At 39.8% G+C, this 21,436-nt stretch overlaps 1 protein-coding gene across 1 annotated transcript in view; it reads left to right on the forward strand.

The window, feature by feature from the left end:
• The window catches only part of MGAT4A (mannosyl (alpha-1,3-)-glycoprotein beta-1,4-N-acetylglucosaminyltransferase, isozyme A), a 79,228-nt gene that overhangs the window by 23,474 nt on the left and 34,318 nt on the right, over positions 1–21,436 (forward strand). Inside the window, exons 2-4 of the mRNA XM_009998670.1 lie at positions 3,890–4,057; positions 7,528–7,668; positions 9,612–9,745. Of these exons, the coding sequence (XP_009996972.1) occupies positions 3,890–4,057; positions 7,528–7,668; positions 9,612–9,745 (443 nt within the window). The remainder of the gene's footprint in view (positions 1–3,889; positions 4,058–7,527; positions 7,669–9,611; positions 9,746–21,436) is intronic.

Here is a 21,436-nt window from a genome sequence, read left to right on the forward strand (position 1 = left end):
AGAGGGGAGGCAGTTGATAAATTCTCTGAAGTACTGCAAATATGCCAAAGATATAACTGTTAGAAATTTAATTGTTTCAAAGTATAGGCAGTCATATTATAAAACAAGTGCCAAAAGGCCAAATAACACATGAAAAGTACTAGCACAGGTAGGACTAGAGATGTAAATGTTTTAGATTCCTTAAATTCTTTCAAAGAATGATTTTTTTACTTCATTTTGTGTAGATAACTAGAAAAATACTTGTAAGGCAGTGGACTTAAAATATGAAAATATTTGTAATATTAGCATTTTCTAGTTTTGCTTGGCTGAATAATAATGTGATCTAACAAAAAAAAATAAATCAATTTTTGAAGGGTGAGTGCCAGGAGTAGCAGTCTCCTTAACTCAGGTATGTCTGGTTGAAACAACTGTGAGAAGATGACTACTTTGAACCCATCAATCCATCAAGTATTTCCTAAAGGAATTTATGCTTTTGAGGTCTTAAGTACAATAAATACTCAGTACAGTTCACTGGGAGTCTCAGAACTGAGCTACTCTGTAACACTTCTACTGGGACCAACTTTGCAGAGCCACAGACAGGATCCGTCTTTGCACAAAAAATGCTGTAAGTTACAAAAATAGAAGGTTACTTATATAATACTAAATTTCATCACGAAGAAATTAACTAATTACCTTTTTTTACATATTATATGGATATTAAATAAAAGGTGTTAGCCACCTCCTCTGAAACAGTGTCATCCCTTCAGTAAGGGATTTTTATTAGTAGCTCTTAATAAGGAACCACAGTTTTAATTTATTCACATGATAAAACTGCCTTTTCAGTTGGCTTCTAAGTTCCTTATGGTTTTACAGAAGAGTTTTAATTTGCTGTGGAATTGCAAGGATCCGTAATTCCTGTGTCTGTATTATCTACCTTAATTAGGGAGGTAAAAAACCCTTGATCTCTGTTTACAAACTGAGTTTATCGGGAAGATATTTATGATTTTGCACTATGGAGTTTGCTCAGTGGATGCGGCAGGGAACTAATTTGGTTCTCCTCTGTTTGATGTATTCCTAAGTAAATTGTTCCCTCGAGACCTGTTGTGGTTTGGGCCCAACACAACAGCAAAGAACCAGCCCCATGGCCACACACTCAACTCCCCCCCCCACACACACACCCTGGGATGGGGAGGACAAAGCCCAACTAGAAGCTCCTGGGTCCAGACAAAGGACAAGGAGGGATCTTCACCGATTGAGGGCCCGGGCAAAACAGACTCAGCTTGGGGAAAATAAGAATGTAATTCCACACTAATCACACCCCCCAGGACACAGACACACCCAGAGCAGGGCTTGCAGATGTTACCCCACCCCTCCCTTCTTCCCGGGCCCCAATCCCTTGGTTCCCGGTTTCTCTCCCTCCTTCCCCCCAGCGGCACAGGGGGACAGGGGATGGGGTTTAGAGTCACTTCACAGGCTGGGGGTTCCTGCTGCTCCTGCCTCCTCAGCAAGAAGGATTCCTGACAGTCCTGCCCTGCTTCCCCACGGGGTCCCTCCCATGGCACAGAGGCCTCCACCAACCTCTCCTTCCTGAGTCCTTCCCACCAGGTCTGGAGCTGCTCCAGCCTGGGCTTCCCACAGAGTCACGGGGGCTTCGGGAACAGCCACCTCCCCTGGCCCGGGGGCTTCCACAGCTGAGCAATCAGAGCCCACTAGCACCAAATCCTCTGGCCACAACATCCAAGTCCAGGGGCCAAGTTCCCCCCTCCTGGCGCCTTCAGGGAATGTCCCACCACGTTCCTCCATGAGTGCAGGGGCACAGCTGCCATCTCGCCATGGGCTGCAGGGAAACTGCTGCTTGGGCACCTTCTGCCCCTTCTTCCTCACCAACCACCAGCACCTTCTGGGAGCTGCTCCTGGAGGCCCTTCCCCCGCTACCGAAAACCCCACCAAACCAGAACAAGACTTCTGCTGTTCCTTAGCGCACCAGAATCATTGAAACGCTGTGTGTGATGTGGTGCTATCTTGTAGGAAGTGTAGAAAGAGAAATGGTGTCAGCCCAGAATTTGTCAGAGTTGAGAGGAGAGGGCCTGAATTCCTACTTGAGGTGCTGGAGTCTGAACCACAGGTTCTGTAGAATGTTCACTATTTTCCCAGGAGAATTACAGACTCTGCCACAGAGGAGTTTAGCCTTTTTGAAGTAAGAGGAAGAGAAGTACCAAAGTTTCTCTGCTGTCTTGTACTATGTAAAAAGACAAGGAGGGAGCTGTGATGCTACAGGCTGCTTCTGAGGCTATATCCACTGCTATAGAATCCCTCAAAATAACCTTGCATGTCCTTTAGTGGCTCAGCTGTTCTTTCCTGTTTAGACAGAAATTAACAGGGATTTCTATTACCTGCCATCAGCCAGGGGATATAATTCACATAGTTGAGTGTGGCATCTACACTAACACAATTCTGTGTTTGTTTAGTTGTTAGAATGTTTTATAACCTTACTGTAGCTAGTAGACATGGTCACAAGCAATCTTTGATTTCTTTGGGTTATCATTGGCAAGTAAGAATGTGCTTCATGCCAGCAATTCAAGAAATTTTTCCTGGCCTTCTCAAAACTGCTGACTAAAGCACCAAGTACCATTTCAAATAGCAGTCTGGATTGAGTTGTTAGTGTGTAGTGTGCCTAGCACTGTATTGTGGGCCAGCATCTGTGTTCTGGGCTTGTTGGCACAAAAGCAATAACCATTTGTTTTTAATGAAAAAAGGAAAGTAAGGCTGGCAGGGGAAATGTTTTAAGAGGGAGTGAACTGTGTATTTATTTTTCTATCTTCAAAAAAGAGGGTATTTTAGCTAATTATGTTTTCTAAACATAATCAGAACAGTACATCCCAACTATATAAAAAAGAAAATGCATGTAAATTGATGGAAGTTGGAGGCAATGCAGTATTATTAACAAGGAAAAGTTGACACTAATTCCTTTTTTGTTCCATGTGTTACTATAACATAGCAAAGGGAAGAGACTCAAACTGCCTGCAAAACTTCTACTTCCCCCCCAGTATTTTAATAAATACTAAAAGGTTCAATACTAAAATACTAAATGGATAGATAAATCACAAATAAATATATGTCTATGGATGTCAGCTGTGTGATTGGAATATTGATTGCAAAGTATAAAATCACTTCAGAGACTCCAGTCTGTACCTGTAGATTGGCTGAAGGAGAGTGATGATGGTCCACAGTAGTTTTGGGGAGAAGACCGATAGGAAGATAAAAAGATGCACAAACCAGAAATACTGATATGCTGAGTGGCCAGGGCATAGGCAACAAGTCAGCAAATGAGTTCTGGTGTTTCCCTCTCCCTTTGGGTCTCCTTCCAAAGAATACATGTATGTATCTACATTAGCAAGATTTAGATTTATTTTTATTTTCTTGCGGGCACTGACAATACCATTAAGTTAAAACTTGGGTTTCAAATTAGTATATGTAACACATTGTCAAATTCCACTCATTCTTACAAAGAATTCAGAGGGGACTTTCAAAAGGTATAACCTGCTTTTTGTAAGGTTCTGCTTCTGTTCTTCTTTTGAAAAGAAATGAGTTTTAGGCATCCATTCCAAGATTCAGCATTGCCTTGTGGTGCTGAGTAACAAGGAGTCAAAGGCTGCCCCTATGTGAGGCACATACTCCCCCTTAATGCCTGCTCTGCATCCTTGTCTGCTGCAAATCCCTCTCCCACCTGTGTGAAGGTGGAGGTGCCAAACTCTGGTGAGGTTGTGCTGGGCTGTACCCTCCTTGCTTGCATTTCACAATCGCTGCATAGCTGAGCAGTCCCTGCCCCTGGTTGGATCTGTCTGTAGGTGTTTGTTTCTAAAAATAACCAGGATTCTCTTTTACTTTTTTTTTTCTCTCCCCTCACTAGAAAAGTTGATTGCCTATCAACGGGAGTTTCATGCCTTGAAGGAGCGGCTCCGTATCGCCGAGCATCGCACCCTGCAGCGCTCCTCGGAGCTCAACGCGATCTTGGAGCAGTTCAGGCGGGCAGTGGCAGAGACAAATGGCAGTAAGAATGCCATGAATAATTTTTCAGGTACATACAGTGATTGAGCTCTTTTTTAGAACCCTGTGCTACTAATATCTCTTCTCGTGACTATAAAATAACCACACCAAGGAAGAGAAGCTGAATGAAACTGCTCAGCAGTGCAAAAAAAAAGTGTAATATATTCTACCTGATTATGTTGGATTTTTTGTTTCCAATTTCTGTTCTTAATGATCCACCTACTCTTTATTCTTATGACTTTAGGGACTGAATACTTACTTCACAGCTAGCACCAAAAGTTTGGAACTTCTTGTTACTTATTTGACATACTGAAGGTATTTTGACACTAATTTACGTCACTTTTGAAAAAGAGCTTGAGTGGAATGGTAAGGAAACAAAAGAAATTGATTAACTTGAAGCAATTAAAATAGGTTTAAAATCAGCTGGAAGATGTGAAAGCAAACAAGCAAAAGTATTGTTTAGGATTTGTAAATTGTACAGATAATGTTCCTTTTAATAACTGGTGATTAAATGATAAACTATTACTGTTCAAGTTTGCCAAGAGCTGTGTTTAGCAATATTAAAGAATGCCTCTGCACTACTCACTACATTATTGAAGCAAACTTCTAAAACCAGACTGTTACTGTTTTTAGCCACTCTGATTTTTGTAGATGGAAAATAAACAACAAATAAATATAAACTCTCTGTCAAGAGATCTGATTTGGTAGGTTGCAGAAATTTCACTGTGTTGGCCTAATGAGAAATATAAATGCAAAGAGTTCTGCAAATCAAAATACTGGATCAAGTTTTCTGAATCTGTTATATGCTTTTCTTGAGCTAGGGATTACTGTTTTCTCTGGATTTTTTATTTATTTATTTATTTTTTGGGGGTGGGGTAAGGTTATTTTAATTATAGTCCATCAGTGCTGGTATTAATGATGAAGTGCTCTGTCTGACACGACTGGCCTGTCCAATCTGGTCTCCAGGGTTCCCTGAATCTCCACAATAAAGTGCAGATAAAGGTTGTTTTTCACATAGTCCATGAGTCTTGTCTTCCTATTCTGTGTGTATGTTTTTGCTGTCAAACAACCAGAGAGGAAGTGATTTTGATACTGGAATGATGATTCAGTTATTAACACATTAATTTCTAAAAATGAGTTAGCTTGCTTATAGACAATATGGTTTTGAGAAGTTACTCTTTTCTGATCCAGCTGAAGTTATTGATTCACATTTTAACATTTTTAACTTGTCTGGATCCCAACTGGGACATGTGGAGTCATGATGGGAGGTCAGCTGGAGTCTGGATTCCTGTGTTTTTGTCTTCAGAATTTAGTATTAGATTTTTATTTGGTGGCCTTTTGCGATGGGGCTATGGCATTGGTGGACAAAAATAGAACAACCGACGTCATCTACCTGGACCTCTGTGAAGCCTTTGACACTGTCCCACACAACATCCCGGTATCCAAACTGGAATGGTATGGATTCAATGGATGAGTTGCACTCAAAGAGGGGTGATCAGTGGCTCAATGTCCAAATGGAGACCTGTGACAAGTCGTGTTCTCCAAGGGTTGGTGCTCAGAGCGGTGCTGTTTAACATTTGTCGGTGACATGGACAGTGGCATCAAGGGCACCCTCAGCAGGTTTGCCAGGGACACCAAAGTGTGTGGTGAGGTCAAAACACTGGAAGGAAGGGATGCCATCCAGGGGGACCTTGACAGGCTTGAGAAGTGGGCCCATACAAACTGCATGAAGTTCAACACGGCCAAGTGCAAGGTCCTACACCAAAGTTGGGGCAATCCCAAGCACAACTACTGCTTGGGTGGAGAATGGATCGAAAACAGCCCTGAGGAGAAGGACTTGGTGGTGATGGTGGAAGAGAAGCTCAACATGAGCCACCAACTTGAAGCCCAGAAAGCCAAACGTGTCCTGGGCTTCATCAAAAGAACCATGGCCAGCGGGTCATGGGAGGTGATTTTTTCCCTCTACTCAACTCTCATGAGACCCCACCTGGAGCACCATGTCCAGTTCTGGAACCCCCAACATAAAGACGTGGAGCTCTTGGAGCGAGTCCAGAGTAGGGCCATGAAGATGATCAGGGGGCTGGAGGACCTCTCCTATGGATAGGCTGAATGAGTTAGAGTTGTTCAGCCTGGAGAAGAGGGAAACCTTATAGTGGCCTTCCAGTACCTGAAGGGGCTACAGGAAATCTGGGGAGGGGCTTTTTGCAGGGACTTGTAGTGAGAGGACAAGGGGTAATGGATTTTGAAGAAGAGAGATTTAGGTTAGATATTAGGAGGAAATTCTTTAGTGTGAGGGTGGTGAGACACTGGCATAGGTTGCCCAGAGAAGCTGTGGCTGCCCCATCCCTGGAAGTGTTGAAGGGCAGGTTGGATGGGGCTCTGAACAACCTGGTCTAGTGGGAGGTGTCCCTGCCCATGCAGGGGGGTGGGGTCTAGATGATCTATAAGGTCCCTTCCAACCCAAACCATTTAATGATTCTATGAAGTTTATTGTACTTAACTATACATAATATTATGAAGTATTTGCTATAGAATTACAGTGGTTAGGAATTTAGTTTCACCCTCAAAACCAACCAAAGCAAAACTCAGAATAAAACCCTTCTGTCTTTTTTGAAGCTACACTCACAATCTGAGAGGAGCGACATTTATGGCATTACTTTCCTCACTTTGCGATTCTGTTTTTTCCTGGAAACCTTGAGTACAGTTTTTACTTAACTTGATATTATAAAGCCCATAAGTTTTCAAAGGTCCATATGCTATCATATTTGGTGTTTGAAAAAAGAGTTGTTTTCACACTTGATGTAAGAAAATCAACTCGCACAGCAGGGGAATTTAAAAACTGTTATTTGCAACTTTGAGAGCCACCTGGATATCCTGAGATGCAGCTACTCTATAAAGAGCAAGAATTATTTTAAGTACTCGAATGGACTAAATTAAATTCATGTTGGCATTGATTTTATTGCAGAAATATTCAAAATATCGATTGTATATTAAATGCTGTTTTATATCTGTATATACAGTGTATTCCAGTATGGTTTTGTAGCTTTGAAAAATTATTTGCAGTAATATCACTATGTGGAGAGAAGCTCTGTAAGCAGAATTAGGAAATATTCCAAGCAGATAAAGCCTCCCATTTTGACTCACTGAAAATAAAAACCCAACAAAAAACTCCCCCAAAAAACCCTAAACAACAACCAACCGAAGAAATAAACCCCAAACCCCTAAATAAATGGAGCATTCTTTACTTCTGTGACTACAAAGTGTGTCTTAGATGTACTGAGGTAAGTATTAAGTCTGTGGAAAATAATCTCAGTCATTGTTTATTTAAGGAATTAAAATGAGAAAAGACTTCCTTTGTACACAAGATACAATGCCTCAGTAAAATGCATCATTTGTCTGTTTTTCAGTTAGGACCAACATTGGAATTTTGAACTGTTTACCACTGCATAAACCTTCATATTATTTTTCAGCATGACTGCTTTCATGTATTTCTGTTTGCAGATGAGACACTGAAATTGTTGAAGGAGCTAACAAGTAAAAAATCTCTTCAAGTGCCAAATATCTATTACCATTTGCCTCATTTGTTGAAAAATGAAGGAAGCCTTCAACCTTCTGTGCAGGTTGGCCTTGGAAGGACAGGAGGTATGCTGATACAATGTTTATGCTTTATATCTGGAGGACTTTTTAGTTTCTGTAATGTAATTTACTGCATTATTTGGCAGATCAAGGACATTGCATATAACTTGTGTGATATTGATATCTCTCAGAATTTGCACTGAAGCCAAGATGAAAGGAGACTGCCTTCAGCTTTGCTCTTTTGTACATAATCTCAGTCACAACCCATGCCACATTAAGGTACACATAAAGAGGCATTTAGTTTGGATGATTTATTTTTTTTTGAGATATATAAAGGAGAACAAAGCTCAAGCATTACATATTCTGAACTGCTAATGGACCTATCATTTTGGCTTTTCAGATCTGTGGGGCATGAATACAATTAAGAATTTCTTTCTGTTTTTTTTTTTTAACGATATATTTAAACGTACAACTTAGAGTTGGCAGGACTAGGATAATCAGATATAACTGCATCAATAAAACGTGGACACTCCTTGGAGGAGGAGTAGAAATCAGTGTTGTGCTGCAGTACTGTTGATTTTTTTTTTGGTCCTAGTCCTCACAAATACTGAGCCTTGATGAGGATAGCTCCATGGTATCCTATTCATGGAGCTATAGAAAGTAAATAGCATAAAGTCCAACCAAGCTGATATGCCTCAAAGGATATGTGTGTGTGTCTTCCCTAAGCTTGAAGGCCCCACCAATGAATCCTTTTTTCCCTGTGTACCATCTTACATGAACTGTTCATGATACTGGACACTAGACCTTTCTTTTTTTCTTTTCTCCCTGTCCTGCTTTTGAAAAAAGGATTAGTTACTCCTGACCTCTATTTTCTTGCTCCATCCTTTAAGAGAAGACATGCCTGTGTTACAAAAGTGTGGGCTCAAGGCACAGGGTTATTTTTCTGACTATAAACACGATTTATTTCAACGTTGTTATTCAGGAAGGAAAAGACTCAGGTTCCTTTATTATTTTAAGTGAAGCCTGTAGTATGTCCCACTGGGAATACGTGACAGAAGTTTGAAGTTACAAAAGAGAGATTGGAATCAGATTTATTTAATTAAAAAGAGGGAGGAAATTCAGAGTTGAAATTATTTTCCCATTCTGTTCTTTCCTGGTTACTGTGCTTTTTGAGTGTTTGTTTTAAATATTCAGAGCTTGTTAATCTGTAGTTGCTAGGCAAAGCAGGCCCTATAAGGAAGGATAAACAACATTTTAAATAGTTGTTTGATTTTATATATTTATGATGTCGTAAATAATTTCACACAGATGGCTCAGAATGCTGGTGCTAAATTCATGAAGCCTTTTGCTGTGTTCCTCCTGCTGTTCCTAGTTCGGTAGCCAGCCCTAGGTGTGGGGTGGAGGGCAGAAAAAAGACTGTGGGAAAGTTAAGGAACACAGCAGTCAGAAGGTCAGCTGAAAGATATTGTTAGCATTGTAGCTGAGACCAGATTGTTTTGCATTTGAGGTGTTTTTAACAGGGATGAGAGATTTCAGTGAGGAATTTCTGGATGGTCCTGATGACCTGGGCTTGTTTTTATAGAAGAACCCCAATCAGGTGCAAGGAAAGTATGAGAGTTGTTTTTTTTCCAGCAGTGTATTTTAAAAATATTACTTAAGAGAAGTACTTGAGCTGTAAAGAATGGTTATGTCAATTTGAAAAATAAAACTTACTCAGGGTGTTTAATCACTCTCTAAGTTCTTAGCATGGTTGTTGATTATTACCTATGCAGTAGTCTGGCATGTCTAGGATTACCTTTTTTTGTTTGCTGTGTTTGCTCTGAGTGTTGGTGGTGATTATGTTAATCATGCTCCTGATGGTGGGTGGTATATTTTTAAACTATTACTGTTATTTCTTTCTTTTAACTCTTTGCATTTCTTTAGCAATGCTTTATTTTGAGGGAACATTTTTGTTTTCTACCTCGGGTATGAAATGACTGAAGGTACGTTTCTGTTCTATTTTATTTCAGTTTCCATTGTAATGGGAATACCTACAGTGAAAAGAAAAGTCAAGTCTTACCTTACAGAAACTCTTCACTCCCTTATTGATAAGCTGTCCCCTGAAGAAAAATTGGATTGTGTTATGGTTGTCTTCATAGGAGAGGTAATAGCTTAAATGTTTTAATACAACTTATAACCTGCCTTTAATTACAAGTACAATCCCTTTCAGGAATTGATACAGATATACTTTTTCTTCAAGATGTAGGTAGGTGACTGTCTTCTCCTTGTATTAAAATGAGACGGTGTCAGTCTTGTGTTTCTGAGAGAAATGGTCCTGAAGAGCCCAGCTTTTTCTGCTTATCAAGGGAACAGTGGACATGGATTCAGTGGACTTGTTATTTTTACAAATCTTATAATGCATATACCTAGTGTTAATTACCTTATTCCTTCAATATCAAATTAATGGCTAAGATACTCTGGTGTTGTAGAGGGGATTGTTCCCATTTTCTGCATGCTCCTAATTAGTCATTCCTGAGATGAATGCTGCAGTTGGAGATGTTAGGATCAGGTTGTTACTGGTTTTATTGTCTGGATAGTGTGGATATTTTAATTCCAGACCTTTTAAATTGATTAATCGAAATAGTGTTCACTTGGAAATTTTGGTCAGCTTGGCTCTGATTTAATGGAACTCAAAACTAGAAAATGATAGAATGCTTTGAGAAATAATTCTGGTTGCTGCTGGAATTGCAAATACTTTTTTTGGTCTCAGTGTTTTTCTCAAAAGTCTGACTTGGAGAGTGGGAATTTATGTATATGTTTGACCTTAATCCATCTAACCCCATATAGTGCTCTACTGAAACAGGGCTTTATGAGTCCCACAGATGAAAATTTGAGTATTTATAACTGTGAAAATTTATTTAATCCTATGAGCCAGTGTCAATTCAGGGATGAATCAGTGGAAAATTGGATAGGCATTTTAATACTTCTTGTTCTATTATCAGCACATTATAAACTGTCCTTGAAAAGTCTGTAAACTTTTTACCTGTCCCTGAGAACTGATTCTTAGTGTTTTCTAATATAAGTTCATCTGTTTTCTTTTTCTTTACAGTCAGTCAAAAACTGTTTCTCTAGATACTGCTTTTCTGCAGAAAATACTCTTAATGTATCCATTGGTTTAGAATATCAAGAGAATAGAATTAATTCTGAATTACTGGAACTCTGGGGTTTTCTTCCCTGTATTAGGTGGACTAATTTTATAGCCTTTTAGTGTTGGCTTTTTTTCAAGGTTTAAAACTGAAGTTTCACTTTGTTTTGCTTAAGGGCATTTGAGCTATGAAGACAATGTGTTACCACTGGATTCTCTGTCCTCTGAAAAACTTAGAGGAGGAGTGAAGAGAATCCACACTCTCTGCAAATGCACCAGTTTCTCTTTTTACTTGGGTCATATTGCTATGCCTGCGTTTTACACACAAAAGTGACTGTGAAGGAACTGAACACTTGAACATGGGAGCTCTTGCTCCTGTGCCCATGGAGAACTGTGTGCTTTGTGCTTGCTCACATATCTGCTATGGGCACTGCAAACCATGAATGTCTGGCATAATTTGAAGAACCAATGTTTAATTTCTTGTCCTGTTATAACCATTATTTATCTTTGCATTTCTTTTTCTTTGCTCCATTCAATTTTGTCTTCCCTCTTTTACTGTTTGTTTGACCATATTTTATATATTTTCTTAGTTCAATATCTTATAGCCTGTTTTGTAATTGCTACAGGGAGTGCTTTCAGTGGATAATACGGTACAGTAAACACTGTATTTTGAACTATGCTGTGTTTCCTTGGAGTTACACTATATGTTTCAGCTTCCTTTTGCAAGGTGAAAACTGTAGGTTTATTAAGTATTTTCTCTGGCTATTTGAAGGAAGGCCTGCTCCCCTGGTGGACTTCTCTTTCATTAACCGATGTTCCTGATGAATCTAAATCCCCCCTCTTTTAGCTTAAAACCATTACCCTGTTACCCCTTGTCCTATCACTGCCCTCTCTGGTGAAAAGCCCCTCCCCAGCTTTCCTGTAGCCCCTTCAGGTACTGGGAGGCTGCTATAACATCCCCCCAGAGCCTTCTCTTCTCCAGGCTGAACAACCCCAGCTCTCTCAGCGTGTCTTCATAGCAGAGGTGCTCCAGCCCTTGGATCATCTTGGTGGTCCTTTTCTGGACCCTCTCCAATAGCTCCATGTCCTTCTTATGTTGGGGGCTCCAGAGCTGTACATAGTATTCCAGATGGGGGTCTCACCAGAGCAGATTAGAGGGGCAGAACCATCCCCCTGGCCCTGCTGGCCACACTTCTTTTGATGCAGCTCAGGATGCAGTTGCTCTCTGGGCTCCAGCACACACTGGTGGCTCATGTTGAGCTTCTCATCTACTGCCACCCCCCAGTCCTTCTTCTCAGGGCTGCTCTCTAGCCATTCTCCCCCCAGCCTGTATTAGTGCCTGGGGTTGCACCAGCCCAGGCACAGGACCTTGCACTTGGCCTTGTTGAGCTTCATGCAGTTTGCGCTAGCCCACCTCTCCAGCCTGTCATCCAACCCCTCTGGATGGCACCCCTTCCCTCTTGGGTGTCAACCATACCACACAGCTTGGTATTGCCAGCAAACTTGCTGAGCATACACTCAATCCCATTGTCCATGATTCCAACAAAGATGTTAAACAGCACTAGGCCCAATACTGATCCCTGAGGACCACCACTCATCGCTTGTCTCCACTTGGACACTGAGCCATTGACCACAGCTCTCTGAGTGTAGCCATCCAGCCAATTACTTATCCACTGAATGGTCCATCTGTCAAACCCATGTCTTGTCAGTTTGCAGACCCGGATGTCATGTGGGATAGTGTCAAATACCTTGCACAAATCCAGGTAGGTGATGTCCCCATCTCTGTAGCCTTGTCATAGAAGGCCACCAGGTTGGTCAAGCGTGACTTGCCCTTAGTGAAACCGTGTTGGCTGTCCCCAGTCAACACCTTATTTTCCATGAGCCTTAGCAGATTTTGCAGGAGGGTCTGTTCCATGACCTTGCTGGTCGCAGAGCTGAGACTGACTGGCCTGTAGTTTCCTGGGTCTTCCTTTTAACCCTTCTTAAAGACAGGGGCTATGTCACCTTTTTTCTAATCAGCGGGAACCTCACCAGACCACCATGACCTCTTAAGTATGATGGAGAGAGGCTTAGCAACTACATCCACCAGCTCCCTCAGGACGCATGGAAGACCCCATCAGCTCCCATAGACTTCTGCACCTTCAGGTTCTTTAGATGGTCACAAACCTGTTCTCCTGCAATGGGTGGTGCTTCATTCTCCCAGTCCCTGCATTCAGCTGCTGTGGCCTTTGCCATGAGGCTGGAGCACTTGCCAGAGAAGACTGATGCAAAGAAGTAATGAAAAATGCATTAGAACTTGGACCAATTGTGCTCGTTTTAAAAACGATGGCAAAAGTTTCTGAAAAAAGGTATGGCCTCTGTTTATCATATGTGCAGTTTAAGAACAGCAAGAAAATGTCATTGTGTGAGGTTAGGTAATTTTGCTGAGAAGCTTCAGAGTACTGTCTGTGCTTTGTCTATGGCTTGTACAAACAACAAAAAAAGTGCAAGATTTTACATAAATGTTTTTAAAGGGTAATTACATGAAAAATGGTATTTTAAAAGTATTTTAGTATTTTCTTGCTGACTCTAATTGAGAAATCAAATTGATAGTGTTTAAGAAGCATTACTGGGAGCCAGAGTCATGGACTGTAATCATTTTGTGCTAAGTACTCTCTTTTAATCCTGCTATTTTTTTTTTTTAACAGTTCAGTCTTATTACTTTCTTATAGATTTTATTTTTTTACTAGAAGTCAAGTTGAAAATTAAAGCTAATGGTGTTCTGCAAGCATCATTGAAGTGTAAGCAGATGATTTAGTAAAGATAGATGTATTATGGCTGCTAAATAAAGAGCTCTGCCTATTCATTTACTGTATGGCTATTTCTCAGTAATGTAATTATACACAGTACATTTCCATAACGTAAGATAGGTTCAAGGAATTCTAAAATATCTAATCTGATGTGATATCTAATCACCATTTTAAATAATTACTAGAGTTGCTTGACAGTAAGCTGTGCAATTGTCCCAGTAACTGACATGTGTCTGTATTCTTCAATTTGTTAAAATAACTTTATTACAGAATAATTTGCAAGTATTCATTAGGATGACTAATAAATAGGTATGATTCATTATGCATCTATGCTTAAAAATCTCTTAATGTCACTTCACTATGTAGCTAGTTCACAGGTTCATGAAATGACTCGAGACAAGTAGTTCAAATCTCAGGAAACTGTTCTGTATGAGAACTTGCTTTCAAAATAAAGTGTAGGCTCTAAGTTTAAGAAACCTTCCTATGGGAAGATGTTATTTACCATGAAAAAAATGTATCTCAGACTTGTTCTAAATATATCACAAATTATTGTCAGTCTGTTAATCAGAGAGTGCACTTAGCATGTTCTTTGATACAAACAGTAATCAGTGTTCATTGAAAAGACTGTAAGCCCTTGATTTGACTTAAAATACCAGAAAGACAAACATTTCAGGAAGAATCAGGATGCTACAGGTATGCAGAAGCATTTTGCTAGTTCTGTCCACTAGTGCCTAGGCAATAATTGACCAGTTGTTAGTTCTTGGAGCACTGGTCCATGTATTACACTTCCTTGCATATTGCTTCCTCAGATCTTACTCTGTTGTTTGATCTCTATACGATCCACTCAGACTAGAAGAACTTGCATATCTTGAATTCCTTTTACTGTGTCATCTCTGTGTAAACAATGGCTGATAAATTAAAAGATGTTGATCTTCAATAGTGTTCTCTGTCCTTTTGTGGACAACCTAGTTTTCTTTATTATTTCTTTGGGAAGGTTTCTCTACTGTTTGAGTCAGCATGACATAAGCACCAAGTGAGGTACTATCCTGTGCACTGGTATGACCCAGTGCACATACTGGGTCAAACTTTGCTGAACCTATTTTGGATGTATTAACCCTGGAGTGCCATATGGAAGACTTCTCCAGCAAAATAAACAAGACTGTTTTTCCTCTTCCACTTGTTATGAGTCAGAAGGATAGACCTCTATGATTGGCAGATCTCTTGATAGAAAACAAAGGGATTCTTTGTCTCTCTTACTCTCAACCCAGATTATCATCCTGGCTACAAAGGTATTCTGTGTTTTCTGCTAATAGTTGAAAACTCAAGAGCTGTCCCTTCCTGGAGCTGTCCTGGAGAGTATATTCCTAGTCCTCAGAAGATCTGGCTGCCCATCCCAAGTTGGAGGAAAACTAATAGATCTTGGCATATAAATGCATATATGTATGTAATATTTATGTATTTTAAAAATCAAAGCTAGACAAGGCTGTTGTGCCAAATGATGCATTACCTTCCCTAGATCGTTTTAAGGCCTACAGAAATGGTAGCCTTTGCTTTGGTTATCTTGCTCAAAACTGATCAGGATGAACAAAGCTTCTAGATACACTGCCAGCTCTTACATCTGGAAGGGTAGCTTGGGCTGTCAGTGAGAATTTGAGACATTTATACTGCTGTTGCAATTCCTGCTTCTTTGGCACCAAAGCTTTGTTACCCAAGTATGGACTACTGGTACTGGGCACCATCAGAGGATTTTACACACCTCTTTTCATGGCAATGACTAGCAAAGTTTTTAGGTGGGATTAAACTGGTGATGCTAACATCTTTCTAGATCTAAGACAAGATCTTTGACAGGACTTGAAAACTTCCATGTACCTGAGACAAATCTGGTATCTCAGCATAAGATAAAATTCACAGTTCTTCTCTTTTCTCAAGCCCTTGAATGACTGAAATGCTTCTCTATCTATGAGACACCTTCTGAGATGCAGCTGGGCCTCAGTAACTATCTGATGCTTCTGGTAAGGGAACATCATTGCTACCAGAGTGGTGCCTGATCTCTTTGGTAATGTCTAGTTCATTTGTAAGATGGAAAATAACAGTAAAAATCTTACTTAAGAAGCATTGTAGCAGGTGACTTCATACCTGGGTCGTTGACTGAATTGACACTTAGAGTTTTGGACAACACTCTCAAATTTTGCTACTGTGGTTTGCCTTGGCCTAAAGATAATGAAGACAAATTTCTTTTGTCCTCCAAACAAAGAACACATCCTATGGAAGGGTGTTTTTGACTGTACATGGCAATTCCCTATCTTCTGGAAAACAAACCATCTGGACCTTTACAATGATTTACAGGCTCATCCAAGGACTATAAGAAGTTTCCCCAGGTTGTCAGGCCATATATGCTGCTTGCTTTCAGACTCTACAAACCAGGCTTCATCTGTAACATGCACAAGACTAGTAGAAGGCTGGATGACACTAACATAGATTACATCTGGACATCCTGTTTTGAATTGTCCCTTGGTTTATTGTTTTGTTTTTGTTGCGTTTTTTTTGTCCAACTGGCCTTCTTAAAAGCTAAATTTGTTCTCTGATGTGGTGTCGTAGTTCACAGAGGAATCCATGTGGACCTATGCCTGCATGATCAGGGAGCTGATGTGCAGGGCACAAGGGTAGGGAGAAACGAGCAATGGAGTGACACAAAACTATACTTGTATTCTTCCTAGTGCTTTGCATTGTGAAACCCTGTCCTGAACTGAATGACAGAAATGACTAGAGAAAGATATTTCTTATGTATGTGGCAGAGCATGGACTTTCAGTAAGGGAGGGATGAAGTCACTAACTCGTGTAGCACACAGAGCGCATATTTTGCACAAGTAACATTAGATGGCTGTGTTACAACACTACTCTGCATTCCTGTTTTTTTTCTTTGCATCTTCTCCTGTTCCCTGTTTTTAACTTTGGACTTGCTGTATCAGATTTGAAAGCAGACACTGTATTTCTCAATTCTTTTTTTCAGTTGCATTTGTTGAACTCTACCAGATATTATTACCTTTTTCCACAAGCTGTATTTATAGCTGAATGCAATTGCAACCACTGGAAACCTCTGCTGCATTTTTATTCCTTAGGGCTTTTTCTTCACTGTATAAATATCCAAAAATAGGTCCAAATGCCACTTCAGTGGCTACTTTTTCCTATGTGAATTTTAACGCCCTGTATATAGGCAATTATATAAATACATTTTCCTTGAAAGGGTAAAAGTATATATGTTTGCTCTGCCTTTCATGGAGGCTGTTCAATTTTGCATTATTTGTTAACATTTAAAATACATTGTAAAATTATCCCACCCATATTTTGCAGGGATGCTGAAAGACCAGATAAAATGGTATAAATAAGTAAGCAGTGCAGTGATGACACTTTGCAGATTAGCATGATTGTTGCCTGGGGATTTCCCCCTTTTTTGGGAAGATATTGACTAACTGAAGACTGACTAATATTTCATCTAAGAATTAAGATCTGGGTAATCTAACAGCCTAGATAAACCACATGTTTTAGATTGTACTGTATGGTTAATGTCTGAATTTTGTAGTATTTTGATATTCTGCATCTTAATTCTTTTTCCTATTGGCTTGTCAAAAAAAAAGCAACAACTAAAAAATTGGAATTTTAGTACCATCTTTGCTTCTGTTTGTGCTTCTCTTCCTAACTCTGACTCCTTTTGACAACTGAAATAGAAATTTAATCCAAAGAGAGGTTTGTTAAGGCAAGATCTGAGATTCTGAGTATCACTGAGATGGGTACAGACCTCCAGAAGATCATCTAGTCCAACCCCCTTGGCTCAAAGCAAAGTCTGCTGCTGAAAACGTGTACATTTTACAGAGCTTTTCAACATGTATGTTGAAAAGAACAGCTTTTAAAAAAGCTAAGGTTTCAAGTCAAACTTCCAGAACAAGCAAATGCTACAGTTGTGTTGCTTATGCACTGTATCATGTCTTTCCATGATCTTTTACTTGCTTTTTGGTCATTTTGGTTTGTTGTTTGTTTTGTTTTTCATCCTTTTTGGAGAACTTAATGTGAAAATTAAGTTTTTCACTAGCCAGGTGCCTATGTTGATGAATATAGTTTAATTTTTCATGGCAGCTGCCATTCTGCAGCACTTTATATTACCAGAGTCACTTTATATTACCAGTTCAGCACTTCTGATCACATTGGATGGACAATGGGAACTGGAGTAAGAGTAGTACTTAGTGGAAAACTAAGGAAAACTTGATTTCTAGTGTATTCAATATCAATAGATAAGTTGTTCCAGGAGAAGCAAGACAGGAAATAAAAGTGGGGACAAGAACCCCATGCTTTAAAAATGGAATGTAGATATCTGAACTTCAAGGCCATTTTAGTTTCTTCTAGCAGTACCAGGTCTTGTTGGTGCTGCTACAGTACAAGACCACATCTTATATGGTCCAGTGGAAACTGTTTGTGCCCTTGCTCTGCCTGGGTAACAACCTAGTTCCAGCCCTGTTTGGACTCATTGTTTTGCTTGTTTAGATTTTACATACATGGATTGGAACCAATTCTCAGTTTGACATGGTGAGAGAGAGGTGCCATCTACGTGGGCAATATCTAAACCCAAGACAGTATTTTTCACTTGCTACATAGTTAAATTGTGGACCTTGTTGCTACTGGGTATTGTGAAATAAAAGTGAGTAAACGGGTTCTGAAATGAATAAGGAAAATTCACAAAGACCATCCAGAAGGAGTTATGGACTCTAATGGTATAGATACCAGTCAGGCCTAGGAATTATAAACTATTGACTAATGAGAACTGGGAGGTAAATAAAGGGAAGGAAGGTTCATTCTGTACATATCCTGTTTATTGTACTCTGCATTGTAATGGTGTGGTCCCACCTCTAGTACTGTGTGTGGGTTTGGGTGCCTCAATAAAAGAAAGCAAAATATTAGAGTGTGGTCCAGAGGAGGGTGACTGAGATGGTGAAAGGCCTCAAGGGTGGGACTTCTGAGGAGAGGTTGAGGTGATTTGGTGTGTCCAGCTTGGAGAAGAGAAGCTGAGGGGTGACCTTACTGGAAGGTCAAGGAAGGCAGTGGAAGGGGAGCTGGTGGTCTCTCTCTGGTGACCAGTGACAGGACATAAGGAAATGGAAGCTGTATCAGGGGAAGTTCAGGTTGGACATTAGGAAAAGGCTCACTGAGAAGTTGGTCAGTCACTGGAACAAGCTGTCCAGGAAAGTGGTCACAGTACCAAATCTGTCATAGTTCAAGAGGTGTCTGGACAAAGCTCTTAGTCATATTGTTTAGGTTTTGGCAGTCCTGCAAAGAGCAGGGGGTTGGACTCGCTGACCCTGGTCGGTCCCTTCCAGCTTGGGATTCTGTGATTCTATGGTTGCATCTTTTTCTATGTATCTGCTGCTTTCTAAGACAGGAGATAGAGCTTTGGTAAAAAATGCCATTGTTTTATTTGCATATTGTGATACCATCCACCTTCTGTCATGCTTGCAAGTGTAAAGTAGTTAGGATTTAACAGAATGCAAGGGTTCATTCTTGAAACTAGAAATCATGATTTTTTTCTGACAGTTGGCTAGCTGTTAATCAGAACTTTCTAACCTCTTGTTTTGTCTACTGGCTTATATACTCTACTACTTTGCTATGCACACACTAATAAAATCGAAGAAAAAGATCAGAAGGTTAATTGCTGCTCTGGTTTCTTACATGTTTGTTATGAATAACAATGTTTGTTCAAAGAACCTTAGAATAATTGCAAATTTGAAATGCAATCTCACCTAAACTAGAGAAAGCACTTTAGAGAATTGTAGGGCAGCGTTTTATAAAAACTGAGGAAATTTTAAAACTTGCTTAACTGAAACTTGAGTTTGTTTCACAATGGACTCTCAGTTTTCTTATAGATAGCTTTGATGAATCTCTAAGTGTGTCCTTCATCAATATTGCTGATGCAAGGAATTAAGCCTTAGATGTTGCCATGTTCACAGGCTTATGAAACTCCATAGATCTCATAAGCTAAAATCTTCTTTTCTTGCTGAACGCTTAGATAGGGTCACAGAGACACTGGCAAGGTGCCTTGAAGAGGAGCCTCCTGAGGAATATTAAGCACACAAAACCATATCTGTCTCAGGAAGTAATCTGAATTGAAGGTAGTCAAAGTGTGGATGGTAGCAGGAGGGAGTATTTGATATGCTTTTCCTATTCTTATTCTTTGATATGTATCTGTCTGTTTATGGCTGCTGCTGCTTGGCAGCAAGATGCTGAGCTGGATCAGTCTTTGGTCTCATCTGGTATGGATGAAAAAAGGAGGCTGTCCTGCTCCTTGTGTTACTTTCTCTCAGAGATCACTAATTTCCTATGACTAAGAAGAAAGAACAAAGATCTGACCCGCTGATACTGAAATAACCACCCCTACTTACGCCTTTCTTAAGTTCCCAGCAAACTTGTTTGTAAGACTCCATGTGATTCATTGATAAGATGCATCTTTATTGCTGGTGCTGCTAACTCTTTGGTTACGTTCTATCATAATCAAGGATTAGTTTTTAAAATGTTAATTTTTACTTCTCATTCCTGGGTCCCAAACTCCTAAGGATTATTTCATCCTCAACCTTTGATTTCTGATTTGATAGACAAAAACATTCATAGCTGTATTCTCACAGGTTATTTTGGTTGGGATCACCAGTCACATTTTCTTTAACTAGTTGCAAGCAGCACTGATACCGTGAAACAGAATAATCATAGCTACCTGAAAGTCAACTTGGTATTTACCAGATGATCTTCACTGAAAGCCTAGACAACAGTTACACTTTGTCTTTCATGGATGACTTCCTTTGGATTCATCTGTATTTGTCTTGTCCTGTTTAGGCTTTTTGGAGAAAACAAAGCTAATACTCCATAATTTTATATATAATTCATAGTTATTTTAAGCTGTTAGGTGTCCTGCATGTTGATAAATAGGACGTTAGGTCTTATTTTGTGAAGGCAGTAAATGCTTCCTTTCTCAAAAATGGAAAATAGATTTCAGTCAATAAATGATGGGGTTTTTCTGTCACTTTTCAGTTACTGGCTGAATTTATTGATGCTGCGTGGAAGATCCTTTTATTTGAGCAATTATCTGGCTGTTTCAGATTTCCTCCCATTGCCACCTTCCAAAGTCTTCTGTGTAATTAACTCTTCCCTTGGGTATAGTTATGGGTTAATAACATTTACTGCCTACTCTGTTTATTTCAGGAAGTTGTGTGAAATAACTTACAGGTGTCCCTTTAATGGGACATGTCCACAGCTGATGACTCTTAGGAAAGATCCCACTTGGTGTTAGGCTGGGTAACAAGCTATAGATACAATTACTTATTTAGAAACAATGGTAGGATATAGGGTTTTTAATAAATTTGGTCATGTGAAAAATAGCATCAACTCTTAAAGAAGACTGAGATTAAAAGAGTGCTCTCCCCTTCTGTGCTGTGCTGATGCAGTGGTTGTTGATTCAGAAGGAAGGTTACCTACTAAGCCAGCAGTACTGTTTGCTGTATCTTGTATCTAGACCAGACTGTCTTGACTTGGTGTGATAAGTAAGAGGCTGGAAGTTTACAGACTACATCTCTGTAAGGTGAAGCTACTGTGATTGCAGCTCTGGCTGGGAAACTGCCAACCTTTTTCGTGAAGGACACAAACAAATAAAGGGATGTATGGGGGAAAAAAACCCCTCTTATTCCAACTTTCCTTCTTTTCTGATTGAGGTGTGTTCTGTTTAAGTGTATAAGATTTTAAAAACACTAGCAAGGCTTCATGGTGTATCTGCAAAAGAAGTCAATACTATGTTTGCTCTAAGGAGACTTGCACTGAGGCACAGGCTTCTGACCAACTATGTCCTTCCAATTGATGTGAAGTTTGGTATTTATTTCAATCTCTGGAATAC

The sequence above is a fragment of the Chaetura pelagica genome, unplaced genomic scaffold (assembly GCF_000747805.2).
Source record: "Chaetura pelagica isolate M959 unplaced genomic scaffold, ChaPel_1.0 scaffold120, whole genome shotgun sequence".
NCBI lineage: Eukaryota > Metazoa > Chordata > Aves > Apodiformes > Apodidae > Chaetura > Chaetura pelagica.